This window comes from Podarcis gaigeae (genome assembly GCF_964106915.1).
Source record: "Podarcis gaigeae genome assembly, chromosome: 9".
NCBI classification, from domain to species: Eukaryota; Metazoa; Chordata; class Lepidosauria; order Squamata; family Lacertidae; genus Podarcis; species Podarcis gaigeae.
Genome location: NC_139685.1, coordinates 43,867,508 through 43,891,330, shown reverse-complemented (window position 1 = coordinate 43,891,330; position 23,823 = coordinate 43,867,508). Strand labels below are relative to the sequence as shown.

Sequence of the window (23,823 nt, the reverse complement as noted above, 5' to 3'; positions counted from 1 at the left end):
AAGTAAAAGCCTAAGCAGAAGCTTCTAAACACCAACACCTGACCTGCATGTTGAGGGAAATGATTAAGGGAAGTATATGAACCCAAGGCTCACTGTGGCTCATTCACAGGGGAAATGGCCATACGGAGACAAGCAAGTTTTAATTTTAAAAAACTAAAAGGCACCAAATGTTTAAGCATATATGTGTCAGAAATAAATGTCATTTCAAGAATGTTTTTGACAGTGCTGTGTCTATTGAATTATGCATTTGGGGTAATTATGCTTTCTGCTGCTTAAACCTCTCAAAGCTTGCATGTGTTGGTGATGGTATGTTGCAAGCAGCATTGCTAGCAAATTGGATTTCAGCTTGGGAAAAATCCCTGTTACCTCTTAGCACTACTGGATGGCATTCATCTCAAATCTATTAGTTAAATGGAACAAAAACAAAAACAAACCGTATTGAATTGGTTGGTAATAAAGAATGAAAAAGAACGGTGCTTGCAGTTAGAGGGATGGATGAGATCAAAGTTCTCAGAAAGATCTTGTTTGAAATGTGCATTTCCTTTCTTGCTCCGCATTGTTGCCATCTATCCTGCTATCGGCCTTTTCCTTCAGTAGAGCTATACTGAGATGCTATAATATAGATCATTGTTAAGCTGTAAGCCAATAGTACAGAAAACTATTTGATGGCAAAATGCAGGCTAAAAAACACCATGCTTTGAACTTGGAATATAATCTAGAAATCAGAATACGTTTGTTAGTACATATGGATGAAGATAGCTCATCTAGACAGGCATTCTGTTCTCACAGGGGCCAGTCAGATGCCTTTGGGGAAGTCCACAAGAAGGACATGAGCACAGTACCATTTCCCCAGTCATGTTCCTCAGCAACTGGTATTCAGAGGTATAGGGCCTCTGATGCTGGAGGTAGAAGAATGAGGTCTTCCCCCCAGCCACTGAATTTGATACTTTTGCATTTATAAATTGAACGTATAGAGAAAAGACAGTTGTTGCATGCCGACTTGGAAAAGATAACGGCAGTTCTATAACTTCATATATGAATGTTCATGCATATATGTCCCCCCCCCCCCTTTATATAAGGCAAAACAGAAAATAAATTTCACTTTCAAGTTTGGTTCTTGGGTTTGTCCTGTGCTCCTGTCTTTGAAGCTGTGTTAAAACAAGGATGTAACATTGCTTTTTTTAGTTTATATACCTGTGTCTGTCAAGATAGTAACATAGCATTTCATATGCAGTAATACATGGTGAGCACTGCTAGGAAACTTTTAACTTGCTTAACTAATGACAGCTGTCTAGTATTCTGCCCTAGAGATATCTAGGTTGGATCTTTAAAGTGCCTCTTGCTTGGATATCAAGAGAAGCTTAATTAAGGAAGTTCCTGGAAGGAAAGCTCCTTTCTCATCATTCTCCTTCTTGCATCAACCTGTACCCCTGAAAGGCCTCTGTGGATGACTGGTAGTTATCCTCAGCAGTGGGAAATAGGGTGTGTGTGTGTGTGTGTGTGTGTGTGTGTGTGTGTGAGAGAGAGAGAGAGAGAGAGAGAGAGAGAGAGAGAACACAGAACTTTCCTTCCATGACTTTCTTTAGGTCAACTTACCTTAGGGTCCAATACTATAGGTTAACTCCTGACTAAATTTTAATTTACCCTGTTTATAAATAACTCTTTCCTGTGGCTGGTAAACAGCATTGCTTTTTCTGTGTATTAAATAATCTAATAGTAGGTAACTAAATTGAAAGTCTCTTTGATAGGGTTTTGTTTTATTTATTTAAAATTTATATTCTGTTCTGTAGCCCTCAAGATGACTGACAATTTTAGGTTACTGTGGTAGAGTAGACTAGAATAGATTGTAACCCACAAACTGTTTAAGCCAGATGTACATGGATATTAACATGGTTCAGTATGACTAATGAACTGTTCTCCACTTGAATGACTTGTGACCTCAAGACAATATAAGGGATATAAAGAAGAGCTAACAAAGCCTTCTACATTTTTTAAACCTTTATTTTATTTATGGTTGCATTTCAAATAATAATGATCTGCAAGGCTGTTAACAAGGAAATTAAAATGGCAATGCATATAATCAATCAACAAAAAATGCATTAAAAGCTATGGTTTGATACAGTTCAGCACAATAAGATATAGTAAGTACACTAAGGCAAGCACAAGTTTGTGAATGTGTCTTCACCAAAAGGAAGTCATGTCTATTCTTAACAGCTAAAATGGGATGTCCTCTGTAAACCAATGCTGCATCTTGGGGATTAGAAATTATGCCTGGATTTGGTTTTGTTTGGTTTTAAATTGCAGTAATCCACAGTTTTACAGATACCTATTTAAAGAAAACTGCGATTGGCACAGTTACTTTCTTGCTCCAAAACAAGTTTTATTTGTAATTAGCAAGGAGAAAACTTAACCAGAAACCGATGTTCAGATGACAAATAATGGCTTTGCTAAGGGCAGGGCAGCACAGGAGGAAAAAAGGCCAGAGAGCAGCAAAGTGGCTGCGTATGGGCTCTCTAGGAGCCCATACATTTGCATGGTCCCAAAAGGCCATAGTTTGTCTTAGTGATGTGTGAGCCAGGCCAATGCATCAGAAACAGGTGTTTTGTTTTGTTTTTTACAGCATATTAATGTTAAAAATTGGGGGGTCAGGAGTAGGAATAGGAGGCAGGTTAAGCTCCATACCATTGGTATATAGCAGAGTTCACTCTCCTCAGAGTTCATCCCTCCCCCCCCCCAATCTTTAGTGGCAGACATCCACTCATTTGGGGCAAAATTAAATTCTTTGCACAGTCGCTCTGTTTCATCCTGACACTGGCAGTCATCCCACGGAGGCAGAATCAGTACCTGTGCACAGAACATGTGATATGCATTCACCAGGAGGTTTCCACCACCATCGGTTGAGCATGTGCACTGCACATCTAGTAGTAATGCATGTCTGATCATCACATACTGTTTTCATGCATTTTTCTATGTGGAATTTTGTTTCATAAAGTGATTCTAAGCTTAGCATGCTAAGGAGATGGCCTGCAGTGAAGAACATGAACATATGAGGTCCCATTGGCTGCTGCAGCCGGGGAACAGCTTCATTTGGATTTGAAGACTGATTTTGCTGGAAAGTCTTTTCCAATATAACAATCTTTTCCAATATAATGATCTAATCATCTTTCTCCTACAAGACAGTGGAGATATCCACATGGTGGTAGTCCAGCACATGATGGTAGTCCAGATCTATAGGCCTTGCAAAAAGCCTACAATATAGAAATCCGACATAATCCAAGGGGAAGGAAGTCCATAGCCATGGGGCCACCACAGAGAAGGGCATCTCCCTTGTGGCCACCCATCTTACCAACCTAGGAGACAGGCATGCCAGGGTAAGCCTCAAAAGCAGTTCTTAAAATGTGAGCAGGATAACATTGGTACAGGCAGTCCAATAAACAACAAGGGCTCAAATCATTGCAGGTTTTCAGGGTCAAAAAACTAGGCTGATCCCAGAAGTGCATCACTATCCAGTGCAGCACAGTATTGTAGCCAATGGGGTTAATCCGAAGCGTGATTATTGCTCTTTGAAAACTTTCCACACTACCCCAAAATCTGCTTTATGGCATAAAGAGCAGTATTTAAGGCAACACAGGGAAGATACTTTCCTACAGGAATTAGCATGAACTTGCCATTACAGATTGTGACCCACAGTCAGGGGCGCCGACTTATAAAAAATATTGGGGGGGCCCATACCGACTTATAAAAAATATTGGGGGGGCCCAAGACCTCCAAACCGCTGCTGCTGGGGGGACGAAAGGGGCGAGCCGACCTTAAGTGAACCTGTGAGGGCCCGCCCTTTGCAGCAGCCGATTGGCTGCCGCCGTGGGCGGTGAATATTAATGAGCTAGGGGGAATCCTCCCCGCGAGATTGTTGATGGGTCGAGAGCCCGCAACCCCACCCCCTCTCTAGATCGGGAGTGGCTTTGTTTTAACTCATTACTGAATGTATTTTAAAAGGTAACTATCGTCAAACAAGGAAAATAAAAAATACCAACATAATTTTGTGATTTTACAAAGCATAATATATAATAATTTTCTTAAATTATTGGGGGGGCGGAGCCCCCCCAAACGAATTTTTGAGGGGGCTCGGGCCCCCTCAGGCCCCATGGAGTCGGCGCCTATGCCCACAGTTGACCCTTCACATACATTTTGGATGTGCATTTTTGGCCAGTTCTGGACCATCTGAAGTTTCCGAACCATCTTTGAAGGCGGTGCCATGTAGAGTGCATTGCAGCAGTCTGGATGTGACCAGAGTGTGGACTGCTGCTGTAAGGTCAGCTCCTCCAGATAGAGGTGCACTTGGCATACCAGCAGAAGGTGGTGAAAAGTGGTCCTGGTCACCGATGCCCCCTGCACTTCCTCAGTCAGCTCCAAATCTAGGAGCACTCTCAAACTGTGTGCATGGCCTTTCAGAGAGTATGCCAACACCACCTGTGAACCTCCTTCCTGTAATTAAGGAGACCCATCAGTTGATGTCATTCTACCATCTCTTCTTACATTGTCTCTTCCATGCATGTTTCCATCATGCATTCTGAATGTTGTGCTTATGCACTAGCATGTGCTTTTGCCACACTGCAGGACTCTTTCCACCAGCTGCTTGCTTTCGCTTCTAAGCCTCACCTTTCTGCAAGGGGCTTGGCAATTTGTTTATAGGGGGTCCATTTTTTCCAGTTATTTTTTTAAAAAAAACTATATTAAGAAAGACTCTTCTTTTTACCAATTAGGTCAGAGCCCTAAAATTTTAAGACCTAAGCCACATGGTTTAGAGCGAACAGATTCCCAAACCATAGGTGAATTTACTACAAGAAGAAAGGGTATGTACTTCAGCACTGCATGGTATCTGGGGCTGTGTATGAAAATGTTTTCTAAAAGGGAAACTCTTATAAAAACATGGTCGTCGCTACTCTTATCTCAATTTATTGGTCCGCTTATTTGTTAGCCGCAATATTTCCTGCTTAAGAAAAGGCATTCTTAGCACACAGAAAATGGAATATGCTGTACATAAAAGCATCTTTCCTTCAGTCAGCAATTAGCCCTGCCTGCTTAATGATTGTATAACTGTTTGTTTTCAAATATATTGCCAGCCTGCAGGTTATTTTAACTAATGTTTTCTAATGTGAAATGCTTGAAGGTGCAGATAGTGTGACTATTGGGATGCAGCTACTGGGATCTTTATAGGACTGCTTTAGTATTACAATACTTTAAAAAAAACAAAACCCCGAACTATATACAACAAGCACTGAAAATCTGAGATAGGCTAGTGTTTACTGCATTGCCCCATTGGAGAGGGAGGTTTTAAATAATGCTAGAAAAGTAGCGTGTTATAATGGCCAAATCACCATTTAGCACATACCTTAGCTGTGGATCTCACTGTCATATGACTGAAGCAGTTTTTCCGCTCCTAGTATGTATCTACTACTAAAGGTCTTCAGCTGTCAACTGTCGCTGCCATCAATCAGCGGACAAGTTGCTGCTCATATTGCTTTCAAAAAATATTGGTGCCTTTGGAGACTTTGCAGCTGTGTGGAGCTCCATTTGAGATAGGCAATGTTCCTGCAGCCCCAGAATCTGCAATGTGTGACAAAGAACAGTCCCTTTAGGTATATGCAGAATGGAGACCATTACTTACGATGTATATGTCATAGCACTTACATTTTCATGGACTTACTCCTACGTATGTTTGTGTAGGCACAATTATTTAAAATTCCTGCGAAGTTCATTGATGTGAAAATATGAAGTATACATTTGCATGTTTATACTTTCAAATGATTCAGAGGACTTGTTAAAAGTGCTTCACAGTAATGATGTTCCCCATCACCACATGAACACTTTAGAATCTGTCTGAGGGTTTTAAGACGCTTTTAAATACAATCTGCTACTTCAGACTGCTCTGAAAACCAAGTTCCTTGAAAGCTTGTGAATGGTGCAGTCCCCTCCTCTGTTTGGGCATTTGCAAAACAGACCCCTGTTATCTAGTCTCATAAATACTGAAAAGTGCTTAAGGCTGTACTGCTACATAAACATACAGTGGTACCTCTGGTTGCAAACGGGTTCCGTTCCGGAGTCCCGTTCGCAACATGAAAAGAGTGCAACCCGCAGTGGCGCGTCTGTGCATGCGTGGGTTGCGATTTGCCGCTTCTGCACATGCAAGTGATGTCATTTTGTGCATCTGCGCATGTGCGAGCGGCGAAACCTGGAAGTAACCCTTTCCGGTACTTCTGGGTTGCCACAGGACGTAACCTGAAAGAACGTAACATGAAGCAAACGTAACATGAGGTATGACTGTAGTCAGTGGTTCTTACTTATAATACAGTCATACCTTGGAAGTTGAACAGAATTAGTTTCAGAAGTCCGTTCGACTTCCAAAACATTCAGAAACCAAAGCGTGCCTTCTGACTGACTGCAGGAAGTTCCTGTAGCTAGTCAGAAGCTGCAGAAGCCCCATCAGATGTTCGGCTTCCAAAAATAGTTCGCAAACTGGAACAGTCACTTCCGGGTTTGCAGCATTCGTGAGCCAAATGTTTGAGAACTAAGCTGTTCAAAAACCAAGGTACTACTGTAATAATAATAATTTTATTATTTATACCACAGCCACTCTGGGTGGCTTACAACATATCTAAAAATATAATAAAAACATCAATCCTTAAAAACTTCCCTAAAGAGGGCGATGTACTTATGAGTACATACTTAATAGGTCTGTCAGAAACACCATATGCAGATAATTTACTGTATTGACTGACCTAAATGCTTAAAACTGTTCTTTAATCCTAAATAAACTAGCCTGCAACACACTGCAATGAGTCCTAGAAAGGTGGGATCAATTTCGGGGGGGGGGGGGGATTATTGCAGGATAAGGCTGGGGGTATAGGGTGATGTGCAACTAACATGCTCAGATGTCAATGGGGCTCCTCTGAGTATGACAAACATTGAATATTACCCATAGCTATTCATTTTGTAAAACAGCAGTTATGCCATTTTAATTTGGACTGTTTTCAATTGCCAAGAAGTATCGCCTCCTCCCCCAAACTAGCAGAGCCTTAAGATAGCTACATAATCATGCTACATCAAGACAATTTTTAAAAAATGCACCTGCAAGATATAACTCTGCTTGGTTATACACCCCAGTGACCCCACCCTTGAAGATCTCAGGCCATGAAACGTTGTGTAAATTTGTAAAGTAAATAAATATGCAGAAAGGCAGTGTTTGCATTGACATTTCATTCTAAACCATGGCTTAGCCCTATATACATAAGCAGGAAGGATCTGCTATAAATCTCAGGCTTGTACATTCCCCATCTCTCTCTCTTCCTGCATGGTTGGGTGAAGGACTTTGGCAGCATTTAGAATCCTGGCTTGTTGTACCTTATGAAACAGAGATCATGGTTTGAAACAACTTCTAGTGTGTTTCAAAACAAGATGTTTTGAAGTTGGGTTGTTTTGAAATTGCGTGTCGAGGTCCCCAGGTCCACCCCAATAACTCACACATCACACAGAAATTTTTGTTTAAGATTTTTGGCATAATTTTGGCCACAACTTTATTAAAATACAAATTTGTGAGTGGTTGCGTAGGCATTGGTTGCGACTATCTGCCCCCACCATGGGGGACAGACTGACATTCCGCACGATGCAAAAGTCAGAATGGGGGAATACACTTGGGGGTTACGCGGAGCAGGGAACCTGCCCTCACCCCAAATGAAACCAGGAGCTCATTGCTATGGCCCGAGCCCCCTTGACAGAGTGGACAAGCAATAGTTAGCCCCCAATTCCTTTAACAGAACCCCTTGCAGCAGCATTAGAGGGGCAGGCACAGCCAATCCATGCCCCTCAACCAAACAAACCATAAACCAATGCCTAACCACGAACCTTACAAGTTGTGACGATTTGCTACGCAGTAGGCAAAAACCAAATGGCCCCAGCCAATCAGCCAGATGGACAAAATTCCTACCAGGCCCCTGCTCCAAAGCAGACGACCCCATGACAGGCATAGCAAGGTCAAAGCGAACAACCCTATTCTAGGGAGGGAGGGAGGGACGGGCAATCCAATGCACGGGCGAAAAGAAGAAGCCCTAGCCTCGTGCAAGGAGTTTTACTATTTCTGGCTGTCAATCAATAAATGGCAACATTAACTTCCTCCCAACAACAAGGGAAGCCCCAATCGCATCAGTGGCCAACGATCAATTAGCCCGCCCCCCAACTTTGGAGTGTCCTGGTGGCCCCCACCGCAACATGTGCTCTCCATGAAGGAGAACACGCTTTGACAAAAGTTTTAAATGGTTTAAAATAAACCATTAAATAAATAAGAGTTTATTTTAAACCATGATCTCTGGATCATAAGTCTGGATTCCTGGAAAGTAAAACTAAATTCTACTGAACTTCTGCTACACAAGAGTGGAAGGGTGAGCATTCAAGGCTCAAAGCTACTTCTTCCTATTAATGTGCATTAATGAAACCTATTAAATTCTGCATGTGTAAGAGAAGACAAACAGACCTGAAGAGCTTACATTGGTGCAAAGAAAAGCCCTTTTCTTCCTAGTTTCTGTAGCAAAGCAGTTTGTGTACAAAACAGCAACTATGCTGTTTATATGAGAGTTTGACTCAGTTTAGATTCTTAATGACTCACTGTGGTCACAAGAGCCTAAAAAGGTGAAATTGGAGGCACTTCATAGAGTAGATTCGTACATTAATGTTTCTAAATGTAGTAATTCTTTGCTGTTGCATGATGCAATTAGCAGTAGCCATTAGTTAGTGTTTGATAGTAAACTAAAACTGTTTTATTGTTGTTAGCCTCCCTGAGCCCGGCTTCGGCTGGGGAGGGTGGGATATAAATAAAATTTATTAATTATTATTATTATTAAAAGGATATATATAAAACTCAAGTATTTGAAGAAGCTCTCTAATTTTAACACATTCCTATTCCAAATTATTTCCTCACCGACCTTAAAATAATGGGAATTGCAATAATATTGTAAGAATTCCTTTTGAGGAACTGTAGTTCTTTCCTAGTACATTCTTTTAAAAACTTGTTTGCTTCCTTATATAGTAAAACCAGCACCACTAGAAATAAAACCTCTCCCTGAATGGGAAGAATTGCCAGCTCCAGTTAGATCTCCGATCACCAGAAGTTTTACACGAGAGTAAGTCTTCTCACCCTTTTAAGAAATTAAATATTTGCTTTTGTGGATGTGTGTGTGTATTATACAAGTAAACCTTTGGTGTGAAAAGAAGCATTTCACCCCAGTTCTATGTATGCTTACTTATAAACAACTCTCATAGTGTTGAGATTGTGTGTTTTGGGTTGGTGTGTTTTTGCAGCATAAGACTACGCATGTTCAGAATTACTTCTTAACATGTTCAATGCAGCATATACCCTAGTGCAGCGATGGAGAACCTGTTTTCCTACCAAGGTCCACATTTTCTTGGTTCTTGGCATCCTGTCTCACAACCTGAGACACACAAATATATGTCACATTGTCAACAATGGGATTTTTTAATTACACTTCAATACTGCTGTAATGATTATCATCTCTCAATCTCTCAATCTGTTCCTCTGTTTGGTTATTACTAAGGTTTTTATTGTATTTTATGTAAGCTTCATTGAACTTTTATTTCTTTTTTTAAAAAAGGTGTGGTGGGGAAGTATAAATATTATAAACATTTTAAACAAATATAATAACACAGCTGCAAAGCATACATAAGATGGTTCCAGTTTTACTTTTTAAAACCAATGTCTCTTTATTTTAGTTCCTCCAGGTTTCCTTTGTCTCCCCGACCAGATTCAGTCCATAGCACAACTTCCAGCAGTGATTCACATGACAGTGAAGAGAATTATGTACCCATGAATCCAAATCAGTCCAGTGATGATCCAGTATGTAGTTTTCATTTTAAGTACTCTCTTTACTGTGCAGCTGTTTCTAAAATGATGTCACGGACCTCATCTACACTATACATTTGAAGTGGTATCATACCACTCATCACAACCTTTTTTTTGGGGGGGGAGGAGGCACTATACTACATGCTCTGATAACTTCCAGATTGGATTATTCTAATGCACTCTACATTGGGCCACCCTTGAAGATGACTTAGAAACTTCAATTGGTCCAAAATGAAGTGGACAGATTGCTAGCTAGGGTTCTTCTCAGATCTCATATATCCCATGTTTTAGAACAGTGGCTTTGTTTGCTGGTTCATTTCTGGGCCCAATTCAAGGTGCTCATGTTAGTGCTTAAAGCCCTAAATGATGTAGGGCCCAAATGCCTGAAAGACCCTCTCCTCCCCTACATGCCATCTTGGGAGGTAAGATTGGCAGAGGGTGTCCTCTTGTTGTTCCACTGCCCCAGAAGCTCAGGGTAGGGGGTGGCCCAGGAGAGGACATTCTCTGTGGCAGCCCCTAAGTTGTGGAACTCCCTTTCCACAGAAGTGTGTCTGGCACCTTCCTTATATAGCTTTTGGCAAATGCTGAAGATGCACCTTTTTACCCTGACATTTGACACCTGAGCTAGCTAACTAGATAGAAGATGATAGATAGATGATAGATAGATAGATAGATAGATAGATGATAGATAGATAGATAGATAGATAGATAGATAATAGATAGATATGGACCCGCCTTATTTCTGTAATTATTAGTTGTTTTAAACTGTTTTAAATATTGTGTAACATTACATTAATATTAGTGTTGTATTTTAATTGTTGTAACCTGCCTTGGGACCTTAGGGGCAGGGGTAATAAATTGTAGTAGTAGTAATAATGGCTCTCTACACCCTTAGCAAACTACAGTTCCCATAACATTTTGAGATGAATCCATGACCTTCTGAGGTATGATACTGCTATAAAATATATAGCACAGATAGAGCTTTGTTAGTATGGGACACAGGTAGTTAAACGGTTCAAGGATGACATTTTTGTTACCTTATTTTCAGATTTGCTTATATTCGGGGCTATGTTACAAGGCATGTTGCAAAATGTGATGTGTCTAGACAGTTTCTCACATGCTGTGCAGTGAGCACTACATTCCATTAAAGTTGTCACCATTGCTGACTTAAACATTTTAATTATAATTTCAGGTTCTGTTTGGGAGCAGCAGTCTCGATGGGGGAAGTAGTCCTATGGTAAAACCTAAAGATAAGCAAGTGGAATATTTAGATCTGGATTTAGATTCTGGAAAATCTACCCCACCTCGCAAGGTAAACAAAACTGAGTGGTTTATTAGTGACAATATAGGTGCCTTTCTGGGGTTAACAAGACATATTGCTAGAGGTTCACTGGCATACTGGCAGAAATGTTTCACCAGTATAGATTTTCTTCCAGCATTGTCAGACTGTCAGAACAGGGGAAAATGAGGCACATGGAGTGTGCTTGTGCATACACCACATAACACAGCCCTTGCCATGCCTTCAGAATTGGCAGACTACACTGAATCAGTGAAATGAGCTACTATAGTTCATTACCTCCCATTATAGTCAATGGGAGTGAAAAACTCTTCTCAGCTGGGCAATGAATCTGGCAGTCATTGTGTCAGGGAATTTTCTTTCTCCATCAAGATACAGGTAAATTTTTGTTTTGTTTATTAAATTCTCCCACTACTTATTTTCAGGAGAAAATGCTATATTTAATATTTGCTTTTTCATTCCTCATTACCACATCACAATTAATACAGCTTTAAGAACTAAATGACTTTTATCATCAGCCTCACTCATTAAAATTGGCTTCTGCCTATTAATACTAAACCAGCTTCATCTATCAGTTAAAACTTGCCACCAGTAATCTAGCACAGGGTTTCCCAAATTTAGGCCTCAAGCTGTTTTTGGACTACTGTTCCCATCATCCTTGACCACTGGTCCTGCTAGCTAGGGGTGATGGGAGTTGTAGTCCAAAAACAACTGGAGACTCAATTTTGGGAAACCCTGGAGACTCAGTTTTGGGAAACCCTGTGGAAAACCATGGAATCTTTAATGTCACCTGCCATTATATTGCTACATTTAGCCTTTTCTTGCAGCCAGTTTTCCACATACTGTACCATGTTTGAGGATAGGTGAGATGAATAGGTGTTGTTTTAATAAAAATGGTACAGTGCAAATAATTATATTCACTGATACATTTGTCTTACATTTTGGGGGGACCAGAGTTTCAATGAGTTGCCCATTGAACACTCTGACTTGAAAAAGTGGGGGAAGGAAATATGTGCAGATTCTTCCTTACCCCTGCAGCCCTCTGAAGAGCTGTTCTCAAGAGCTGGGGGTCTCCCTGGAGCAGTATAGTTGATGGTTTGAGGATTTGCCAGGGCAGGGGGCTGGATTGGCCAAAACTGCCCCCTCCTTTCCTTGCTGGGAGACCCTGCTGAATCTTAGTCCCTTCTGCAAAGAAGTCTTATCTTTTCATGAAAAGGATGCTCTGAAGCCAAACCATAGGCTTGTTTTAGCTTATCTTGTTCTTACCCTTTTCTTCATTTCGTCTCCAGAAAAAGAGCAGCGGTTCGGGCAGCAGTGTGGCGGATGAAAGAGTGGATTATGTTGTAGTTGACCAGCAGAAAACACTAGCGCTGAAGAGTACGCGGGAAGCTTGGACAGACGGGAGGCAATCCACAGAATCTGAAACGCTAACTAAAAGCGTAAAATGAAAAAAAAAAGAGAGAATCCTCTTGTCATCCTCCTCAAATTTATAAAAAGAGCTGCAGTTATGCCATTAACGGATGGAAGAGTACTGGACAATTCTTGAATGATTCCCCGCCCCCCCCCCCAAGTTATATGAAAATCAAGGTGATACCATGAGATAAAACAGTAACCTGTGGCATCTGGGTAGATCATACAATGTAAAATAATGTGTAAAATAGTATTGCTTAGGTCCCAGAGAAGTTTTGGCCTGAAGTTAACACATTTGTAGTATTACAATGTCTTATGCACTTTCCCCCCGTTAAAATGTTGGTTCAGCTTTCCCCGGCTAATGTACTTCTAACACCTTTTTCTCCCAACACTACTATATTTTATAGCATTCTAGAAAGTAAGCTACTTATGATATAGAAATCAAGGTCTGAAGTGCGTTTTAACAGCTCAAAAATGAATTAATAAGAAATAGTTTCACAATTTTAATCTACTTGAAATGTCAAGAGATGATTTGTTAAATACCTATGTTTTATATTTAATACATGCGAAGAATATTTGGAAGGCTACAGGTTACCTTCCTAACAGACATGGCTGTGACTTAATTATAGTCATTATTAGTTTTAGGATCTACCGTTCTGTCTTATGCAATATCATACCAATACTGGAGCTCCTGTTGTAGTTTCATTCGTGACAGTGTTCATATTCAGTGAGCAAAGATTCTGCAGGGAGGGATCTTTTGTACTGAAGAATTAAACTTCGCATAGTCCTGCAAATCACTGATGGGGTGCAGTAATGAGTAACCTTACACTTCATTTGCAAACCATTACTTTTACATTATTTACAGAAGGTAGGATCTCTTGAGATCAGGTACGTACATAGCACTGTGGTGCTAACACACTTATCAGGTTTAAACAACAAGTTTTAAGTTTTCTACTTCTACCAAGCCTTAATATTGGTTTTCAGTATGAAAATTAAAGAGACAGTTTGACATTCACTGTTTGTAGTACTAGAAAATACTGTGATTATTTTTTTTTAAAAAAAGTAGAATTCAGATGGAAATACTATGAGCGTTATTCACCATATTCACTGTAGACCTGTTGAAATCAATGGACTTAATGTCCAGTGAGCTCAGTGGTTCAACTCTGACTTGGTAGGATATAATCCTAGGTCTTGACACCATAGTGCTCTTTTAATGATCCTTATTATGCCTAGTTTCCTGCTTGGCCTTATATTTAAATTCCTATGCAATTGATATCTCTTAACATTTTGTGTTGTTGTTTTTAAAGAAAGGTGGTATGTTGAAGTGATCTCATTCCCTCTCTCCTTTTTTTATAAAGTTCTTTCCCCAGGTACAGAGTCCATATTGAGTACTTTGTTCTATTAATTCTCTACCCCTCCTTCAAATAGCAGCCTCCCCTAAATTAGAAACCAGATTTAGTTGCAAGGAAGAAAATGTACACCTTAATCAATCCATTAATCTTGTTATAATGGCAAATTACTAATTCATTCTCACACAGATGCATTAAAGAAAATTCTTCTCCATACCTCTTGAGTTACAAATGAACATAGAAATACATTAGTATTGTTTTAATGAATGCTGGCCTTAATACCGTGCCTAATTTCCTGTTGTCACCCCCTCAATAGTATGTAAATTGTCTTTATTCCTAATATGGTTTCTTTTTAAATTAGAAATATTTTGATGTTTTCAATATTTTTTTTTGTAAAATAAAAACTAAACATGTTTCATTCTGAGATGAATTTTAAATAAATTCAAGTTGTTCTGGTTAACACGTGTGCAGTTGTTGTCTGAAACTCACAAAACAGCAATGTATTTACAAAGCTCTTGAGTTGCCAATTTCCGGTGCCTTTGAATGTAGATTATTAACCCAGCCTAGAAGTTGTGAACCATCTCAAAAATATGATAGCAACCATGGCAGCATTTTATCCAGTCTTCTTGTCCTGCTAGCAGTTTTTTCTGTTATTTTCTACTTTGTCTCTATTTTCTCAGCAATCTTTACAGCTTTAAAAAGACAAGCCCATTCATCACTTGGATAGGCCACCACCTCATTTTTCTTACTGATTAGGTGGGAGAAGGAAAGATTGAATTGAGGAAACAGCAGCAGCACTTCCGTTTTGCTGCCAGGGAAAGCACATTTTTAAAACAAGGTGTTAAGTTGTGGGTGAACATATCAGACCACACAGCAATTCTTCAAACAGCTCTTGTTTATTCACAGGCCAGAACAGAACTGAGCTGAAGGGTTCAGCCAGCCTGCTTATATAGAGCTCCACTAGAACACAACAGTAACCATTTTCTGTAACTATCCAATCACTGAACGTCACTTTCGATCCCTTATTTGCATAACTATCTACAGTATCCCCCTGCTGGCCCAGGGTGAGAACTTCAGTACATAACACAAGACTTGCCCATATCTTGGCTTAATGTGGATTGTGAAGCATTTATTTCTTCTTGAATCCATCCACTCCTACCAGTGGCGTAGCGTGGGTTGTCAGCACCCGGGGCAAGGCAAGTAATTTGCACCCCCTAACCCGTGGATTTGCGCCCCCTAACCCCCAGATGTTGCGCCCGGTGCGGCCGGCCCCCCCTGCACCCCCACGCTACGCCACTGACTCCTACCCCCCCATCCATGTAGTGTTCTCAGTCAACTGCCATCCCACACTTTATCCTCCCAAAATCTGAGGATTCCCTATGCAGTTAATGTAGCTCTCCTATTCAGATTTTCAAAGTTTAGGGCTTCACAGTCCACATCAAATCTAGGCATAGCTGTCAACTTTCAGATTTGAAAATAAGGGATCAGTAGCCTCACCTGTCCTGGGGACAGTCTATGGGATATCTAACAATCCAGGATAGCAGCGGGAAACAGCACTGGAATAAGGGAATTTCCCACACACAAAAAGAAAGGTTGGCAGCTATGAATCAAGGTATGGTCAGACCCTTAGTTAGGTAAATGCAATGAGAGTTCTTTTTAATAATTAGAATTTTTGAACGAGAATTTACGGACCGTATAAACAGTGGTGTCCAAACTTTTTTCAGATGTGATGAAGTGAAGGGCCGTGAGGGCCGACGAATGGGCCGGCTAAAGTTGTTATTTTAGGATTGAAGTTGTTGAGCTTTCTTAGGATTTTACTCCCGGAAATAAACTGCCAAAAGGGGCCGGATTAAACTGACTGGCGGGCCAGATTAGGCCCCCGAAATGGACTTTGGACATGCCTGGTATAAAGGATAGTACACTGAAAGGCATCACTTGTCCAAGCTTTTCCAAGCATTTTTCTTTAACTGGGCCAATCTGGATTCTACACAACCATGTAGATTTTTTGTAGGAGCAGAAAGCATTTCTTCTCATGCATAGCAATTTCTACCATTGTGTCTCTGCCTACCAGCTGTATCCCACTGTCACATTCCACACAGTTCCAAGCAGTTCCCCCAACCTCAAGAAGGGAACAGGTTGCAGTGGAACAGAGCAGCCAGGAAAGCCCCATAATGGGCCTTATTGGGGTTATAAACTATGGTCCTACCTAAGTGGAACTTTTTATTTTTATTTTTGCTGATGGGCCTGGAGTACAGAGTGCCTTGCATTCCCAGTAATAGCAATGCTTTCGAACGATGACAGTGATGTAAATTATGAACTAAATTAGCACTTCCTCAACTACACCCACACACAATATTTCGTTTGAGGATTCGTGGAGACCCAATTCCCTTTTATATTGTCAGTATAAACGCAAGAGGATTTATAATAGGAAGAGGAACTTTGTGTACATACCGTATTTTTCCATCTATAAGATGCCCCCATGTATAAGACTATTTTGGGAGACTCAGATTTAAGAAAATGGGGGGAGATGTATCTGTGCATAAGATGCCTCCTAATTTTTGACATTATTTTTTTTTGGGGGGGGGTTAATTTCAATTGCATGCAAAGGAGAATACGTAGCTTAGCTCTTACCGTGATTTGTATTGCTGATACTATATACGCCAACCTCAAATTCAAAATAAAAAAAATAGGGAGGCTACTGTTGAAAACAAATTTATAGCTTTGATGCCAAACAAATATATTGGGTTGTTAATGGTATAAAGGTGTATTGTTTATCCATGGGGTGTGACTACAGTTTTAACATTTTACAAGGCAACTGGGACACATACTGAAACTTCCACAAGACTTAATTCAACATGCATGTCAGTTGAAAAGAATTAACTCTCACTGGCATTAACATGGAACTATATCTATATTTCTGTGAATCTGCTCACCTTTCCTGCATACTCAGAACCTATAATGCATGTAACACTAAACTAAGCAATGGGTTAGTATGGTAGCAGCAGGACAGAGAGAAGCAGCAAAGTGGCTATGATTTTCTCCCTGGGGACCTGTACACTTGCTTGTTTTCGCTAAGCCACACCACTACTGCCCATTGTATTACAGTAGTGTGTTATGGTTAGCATTTATCAAGCTGTCTTATAAGGAGGTAGCAAAACAGAAATAGTATTTATATCAGATTATATATTTCATTGAGCCAACCAGTTGTTTACAACTTTACCGGTGAAACTGAATATGTTACATGGCTAGCCTGGTGGCTGCTCTCAAAACGGAGAAAATGGGTAGCAGATTATGTAAAGCCAAGAACATAGATCAAAACGAATTAGATTTGCAAATACTACACATTTGGATCTGCGACATTGTTGTTGAAATATGAGATCCTAGTAATTTCTCTTGGCAAGACCTAACAGCCTACTATTTAGTTCTTATTTCAGTCGTCCCTGAAGAGATGCTCCAAATACATCCACAAAGCCATGATTGGTGGTGAGCTCCCTCTTGTGTGTGGCAGTGGAAGGAGGCCTCCTCCAATATCCCTGTAGATGAGAGCTTTCCACACTTTTCATGTTCGTGACACACATGACACAGTACACACACTCCATTTGAATGGGAATGCCCATCAACTTTGTGGGGGCCCAATCTCCTCAAATATTCTATTGTGTGGGCCAAAGCTCCCACGGCCCCTAGGAGTTGGCTACCATGTCCCCCTGTATTTCCTCTCCTTTGTGGATCATCCATTCTTGAAATGGATAACTATCAGCAATTTAGCCAATGAAACATAATGTATAGGTTATGAGATCTTCCAAGAGGGTTCAGCCCATCACAAAAGTTAGGCTTCATGCTTCTTTGAGGGTTAACTGGCTAGTATGACCTATCCATTCTTAAGGAAATCATCCTTGACTGCTCACTGGAAGGACAGATTGTGAAGCTGAGGCTCCAATACGTTGGCCACCTTATGAGAAGACTCCCTGGAAAAGACCCTGATGTTGGGAACGATGGAGAAGGAGAAGGGGACGACAGAGGATGAGATGGTTGGACAGTGTTCTCGAAGCTACCAGCATGAGTTTGACCAAACTGCGGGAGGCAGTGGAAGACAGGAGTGCCTGGTGTGCTCTGGTCCATGGGGTCACGAAGAGTCAGACACGACTAAACGACTAAACAACAACGACAATGCTTTTAGGTACAAAAACTTGCAAGGCCCTTGATTAACCAAGCATCTTGCAAATTTCTGAACCTGAAAGAATGTTAACAGGTGTGCAAATATCCCTTCCCTAACTAGATTTGAAGGCATAGGTATTCAGCCAGTGGTGGCATAGAACAAGTTGCTGGCCTCAATTATGGCTGGATGATTTCTACAAACTGCAGTGATTTGGCAGGGCCGAGGGAAGTGTGGGAGGCACGATTTAGGGGTAAAGTGGGTTGGCAGGGGGTGGGATATCATCAGGATTAAGCAGCCCATTAGACTATTTTGAGCCAGAGTAAAAGTTAAAACAGCACATTCCTAACTGCCGCAGTATAAAAATCTATGTTAAGGAAGGAACCATCCAGTAGCCAAGCCCACCCTGCCTATTATATCAAACTCAAATTCCCCAAATAAACCACTCTTTGAAAGACTTCAACAACAAAAAACAAGAGCAATAACACCTGTTTTTAAAAGTATTCTGTTGCTTTTTCACATGTAACAAACATAATTTAAAATACAATAAACAATAGCAGCTAGTCTGTCATTTATTGGAAAAAAGGAGTAACAGAACCCATTTATAATGTCTATTAGAGACTCGAATCCAACAGGTCTCTCCAGATGTTTTGATGGGTCTGGGCAGTGATGTAGAAGGATAAAGGACTCATCTTGCCTCTGGTCACTCTTGATCGGGCACATCAGTTTCTCAGCCAAGGCAGTGGACCACATCTGAGCATACTATGATTCTATTGCAGAATGCCAACCTTTAGCTATTTCTAAATGAACAACTACCAGCAAAAATGTCAGCATCTCCTAAGGAGATAAATGTTGATTTGATTCATCTATTCTTCCCAGCAGACCTAACAAGGGAGTTGGAGATACCTGGGTTGTTTTGACATCTTTCTCAATTACCTTCTGATGCTCGCTGACCTTGGATTCTGTTTCTGTAGTATTCACAGTTTGCAAGTTGCTTATTAAGTTTTACTTCAGAGTCTTCAATTTCTCTCTAGATCATTCTTTGATTTCCCATGACTTACTGAATGTAATTAAAATTATTTAACTTGAAAGTACAGTTTGATATGTTTGGCAAAAGCAATTACTTTTAAAACTTATTTTATTTTCCAGCATAGTGAACATCTGCCTCCCAGGATGCAGCTAATTTTAGAGGCTACTCTGTTGCGAGGATGGCAGCAAATGAATCTTACTTCTCTGCCACCACAGAGTCAGCGCAGCGCCAGCCAGCAAAGCTTTTTTGAGTGGTTAGGGGCTTATCATATCTGAACCAAGAAAGAATCCTTGGAGGCCTACTGTGACCAACACTTTGTTGAAAGTTGCTGACATCAATTCTAATTTAGGTTGGTTCTACGCTAAGACTGTGAACACACCATACATTTAAAGCACATGACTTCCTCCAAAGAATCCTGGGAACTGTAGTTTGTTAAATGTGCTGGGAGTTGTGGTACTGTGAAAGGTAAACTGTGCCATCAAGGAAATGGTTTTTGAAGGGAATAATGTGATTTAAATGAATGGTGCATACAAAGCCAAAGGCTGCCTACATGTTACCAGCTTAAAAGGCAACTAGTCATTCTTTTTATCGAAGCTGGTTTGGGGGAAATGTGTCAAAATACAGTATTTCATTAGAAACAGCAGGATAGATCTGGCAGGTCGCTAAAGTTATGTATACACCACTTCCCAAACCAGCAGTGGGAGCACACAGGATGCAGAGTAAAAGGGAGTGTGTGCACAGCCTAGGTTTTCTCAGCATTACTAAATATTCTCTCTTCCATTTTAAGCTCTAAGTGGAATTAAAGCAACGGTTCTACACTGCAGTTAACATTGTAATTTATCTCCATTCACACCCAGCAATGCAAATGGTGTTAAGGGAAAATGGGGGTTGTGCATGTAGGGCAGACCCTTCAAGTGTCCCTATTTTCAGGGACAGGCCCTGATTTAGAGAAGCCGTCCTGGTTTCTGATTTGATCCTGGAATGTCCCACTTTACCTTAAAGGTAAAGGGTAAAGGGACTCCTGACTGTTAGGTCCAGTTGTGACTGAGTCTGGGGTTGCGGCGCTCATCTCACATTATTGGCTTTATTGTACAGCTTCCAGGTCATGTGGCCAGCATGACTAAGCCTCTTCTGGCAAACCAGAGCAGCGCACAGAAATGCCATTTACCTTCCCGCCAGAGTGGTACCTATTTATCTACTTGCACTTTGATGTGCTTTCGAACTGCTAGGTTGGCAGGAGCAAGGACTGAGCAACGGGAGCTCACTTTACCGTAGGACGTCCCTATTTTCATCAGAGAAATGTTGGGGGGTATAGTAGGATGTTCTTTTCCAACGGAGAAATGTTGGAGCTAGAGTAGGGGGGTGCATGCATGTGTATCATTTGAAGGGATGGGTAAGGAAAAGAGTGCAGGAAGTGAAATTGACAAATATATGAAGCTAGTATCTGAAGTGTCATCAATATGTGGATGATACCAAACTCTATATCTCTTTGTCCATATGAATTAAGAGATGTGGTTGAGGTGTATTGCTTATTGGCAGTAGTGGGCTAGATGTGGACCAAGAAGTTGAAGCTGAATCCTAAAACGACAAAGGTGTTTTGTGTCCCAAGTTCTCATATCTGGGAGGTGAGATGTGACCTGCTCACCTTCTCTGTCTCTAGCCCAGTGGGAGAGCACCAGCAAACAATGTAAGTGAACAGAATGACAGTTGCCCCTGGCTGCTTGCTCATCTGTTCTTTCTCTCTCTGAGCTGTGATGGAGACTAGGCCCAAAAGCAGAGGGAGAATTAGTGGGTGATCACAGGGAGGAGAGAGGCCACTGGGGAATTTTGTCCAATGACGCCCCCCCCCCAAAAAAACTCAAGCTGGCGCAGGTGATTTTTGTTAATATGGGAGAGAAACTCGAAAACTACAACTAATCCAGGATGCGGCAGCTAGACTGGTGACTGGGAGTGGCCGCCGAGACCACATAACACCGGTCTTGAAAGACCTACGTTGGCTCCCAGTATGTTTCCAAGCACAATTTAAAGTGACATTTAAAGCCCTAAACAGCCTCGGCCCAGTATACCTGAAAGAGCATCTCCACCCCCATCGCTCAACCCGGACACTGAACTCCAGCGTCGAGGGCCTTCTGGCAGTTCCCTCACTGCAAGAAGCAAAGTTACAGGGAACCAGGCAGAGGGCCTTCTTGATAGTGGCGCCCACTCTGGGAGACACCCTCATCAGATGTCAAAGAAATTAACAACTATCTGACATTTAGAAGATATCGGAAGGCAGCCCTGTTTAGGGAAGTTTTTAATGACTGATGTTTTAAGGTATTTTTAATTGTTGGAAGCTGCCCAGAGTGACTGGGGAAACCCAGCCAGATGGGCGGGGTATAAATTATAATGATGATGAACATTTTCATACCCTCCTACATTTTTCCAATGAAAATAGGGACATCCCATTCCATAATGATAATTTTACTATTTATATCCCACACATCTTATTGGGTTGCCCCATCATTCTGGGCAGCTTCCAACATATGTAAAAACATAATAAAACATTAAACATTTTTAAAAAAACCTTCCTTATACAGTACATGATTGCCTTCAGACAGCTTGGCGGTTGGATAACTCTATACCCTCCAACATTTCTCCAATGAAAATAGGGACATTCCGGGATCAAATCAGAAACCGTGGTGGCTTCTCTAAATCAAGGACATCCCTGGAAAATAGACACACTTGAAGTGTCTGCATTTCTGTGACTGTGTATTCTAGCCAATGCAGGGTTTACAACTGCCATAGAGAAAACAGCAGTATTTAGAGGTGTTCGACCAGTGCTTGGAAGCAGAGATGGGTTGGATGAAGGTCAGTAAACAGAAGCTGAATCCTGAAAAGACAAGATCTTATGTATCCCAAGTTCTCATGCCTGGGAGGTGGGTGCAAATCCACTACTTGGGCTGCTCTTGGATTCAACACTGTCCCTGGAGGCTCAGGTGGCCTGAATGGCTAGGAGTGCCTTTTCCCAGCTCCAACTGGTCTGCCAGTTGCAGCCTATTTTGGACAGAAATCACTTGGCTGCTATATGGAGAATTAGGAAAAGCCACAGAGGCCTGTTCTTGTCCTGTTTTGTTTTTTTTGTCATTTTGCTTCTGTAAAAAACTGCCTGCTTTAGAATTTAGGAGGGTGAGCCACAAATATGTGAAGCCCAGATAACGTTGCTAGGCGATTTTCAGGAAAACCTCCCTCTGCCAGGCATCTCTCCCCTTCAAGGTCTCCAGGCAGTGTGTCCTGTTTCAATTAGCGCAAGGAATCTCGAAAGAGGGAAAGGAAGGGGGGGGTGCTTATAAAACGTATGAACAAAGGCTATTTGGGGCGAATTCACCATCACACTCAGCTGAATAAACGAGTGATCATGGGAGACCAAGGCAGCTTGGGCCTGGTTAGCAGACCCAAACGGCTATACTCCATTCTTTGGTAACTTCGAGACTGGATAGTTGCAATGTCCTCTATAGGGGGCTACCCTTGAAGATGACTTGGAAACTTCCAACTGATCCAAAATACAGCGGCCATATTACTGGCTGGGATCCTATTTAGATTTCATATAAGCTGTTTTAAAACAGCTACACTAGTTCCCAGTTCATTTCCAGGTCCAATTCAAGGTGCCCCAAATGGCTCAGGCCCCAAATATTTGAAAGGCCACAGAGACTCTTGGGTGTTAAAATTAGCAGAAGTGGCCCTCTTGATAATTTGGCAGCTATCTATGCTCCTATTCATTGGAAAACACATGAAATGATCAGCTTCAATTGTTTAAAGCACTGGTCTTTAAGTTGAACTGGTGATGTGGGGCTCACTGTGTTCACATCTTTCTCTAAAGTGGGTGATGAGAGTGGTGTTACTTTTTTGTTTTGTAATTGTTTTTAAAGAGGGAAGGTGCCTACTTGACCCAAAAAAGGAAAGGTGATCTGTAACTTTAATAATTTAGAAAAGGGAATTTCATCTTGTCCTGCTTTCCCCACCTTTGCATGACTAGAGAAAACAAAAAAATGGTCGTGATTTTATAAAACCCCAAAATCGCACCCCATGTTGCAAACTCTAGTTAAATGTATGATCAGGATTATATTGTTTTAAGGCAGCAGCTCCCCAGATTTTTTTTGGACTCCAGCTCCCCTTACCCATGACCACTGGCCAGGATGAAGGGAGTTGGAATCCCACAAAAACTGAAAAACCCCTTTATCGAAATAAGAAATGCATTGCCTCCCCACGCTTCCTGTCTTTAAAAACGAACTCCGGCAGGCTTTCGCTTTCTTTGGCGGGTAATGTTTTTAATATGGCGCACTTGATAAATCTGCTGTCCCCGTTTCGCTTCCACATCGGGTTGTTGTTTTATATTGTTGTTTCTCATCCTCAAGTTGTTATATTTTAGTTATCTGAGAGATGCGCAACAGCAGCAGGCCAGAGGTTCGCAAATAAAATAAAGCAATACAAGTATTTTATTTTATTTTTAAAAAATGGCAGGCACCCAAACAGACCCTGGCACGTGCCTTCAACAACATGTGTGAAAACGTCCTAATGTGCGTGTCCAAGCCTCATCCCGCCTTCCGCCCCGCTCCCTACGCGCGAAAAGAACGAACGCGGGCCCTCCCCGCTACTCAAATGACGCAAACACAGTCCCCGCCCTTCCCTCGTTGATTC

General features: G+C 41.3%; 1 protein-coding gene and 1 long non-coding RNA gene across 5 annotated transcripts in view; one reads left to right on the top strand and one right to left on the bottom strand.

Moving 5' to 3' along the window:
• Nucleotides 1-14,426, top strand: part of GAB1 (GRB2 associated binding protein 1) — an 81,169-nt gene extending 66,743 nt beyond the window's left edge. For 2 of the 4 annotated variants that reach the window (XM_083755668.1, XM_083755670.1), the window contains exons 7-11: nucleotides 4,764-4,853; nucleotides 9,080-9,173; nucleotides 9,781-9,904; nucleotides 11,103-11,222; nucleotides 12,497-14,426. In XM_083755668.1, the coding sequence (XP_083611794.1) occupies nucleotides 4,764-4,853; nucleotides 9,080-9,173; nucleotides 9,781-9,904; nucleotides 11,103-11,222; nucleotides 12,497-12,655 (587 nt within the window). In that variant the 3' untranslated portion in view covers nucleotides 12,656-14,426. The remainder of the gene's footprint in view (nucleotides 1-4,763; nucleotides 4,854-9,079; nucleotides 9,174-9,780; nucleotides 9,905-11,102; nucleotides 11,223-12,496) is intronic. The other 2 variants (XM_083755669.1, XM_083755671.1) reach the window with 1 other exon arrangement.
• Nucleotides 5,246-12,577, bottom strand: LOC310852618. The gene is made up of 2 exons (XR_014568325.1): nucleotides 12,474-12,577; nucleotides 5,246-5,607 (listed from the first exon to the last, which is right to left on the bottom strand). It is a non-coding gene; the product is annotated as an uncharacterized lncRNA (long non-coding RNA).
• Nucleotides 14,427-23,823: the final 9,397 nt, after the last annotated feature.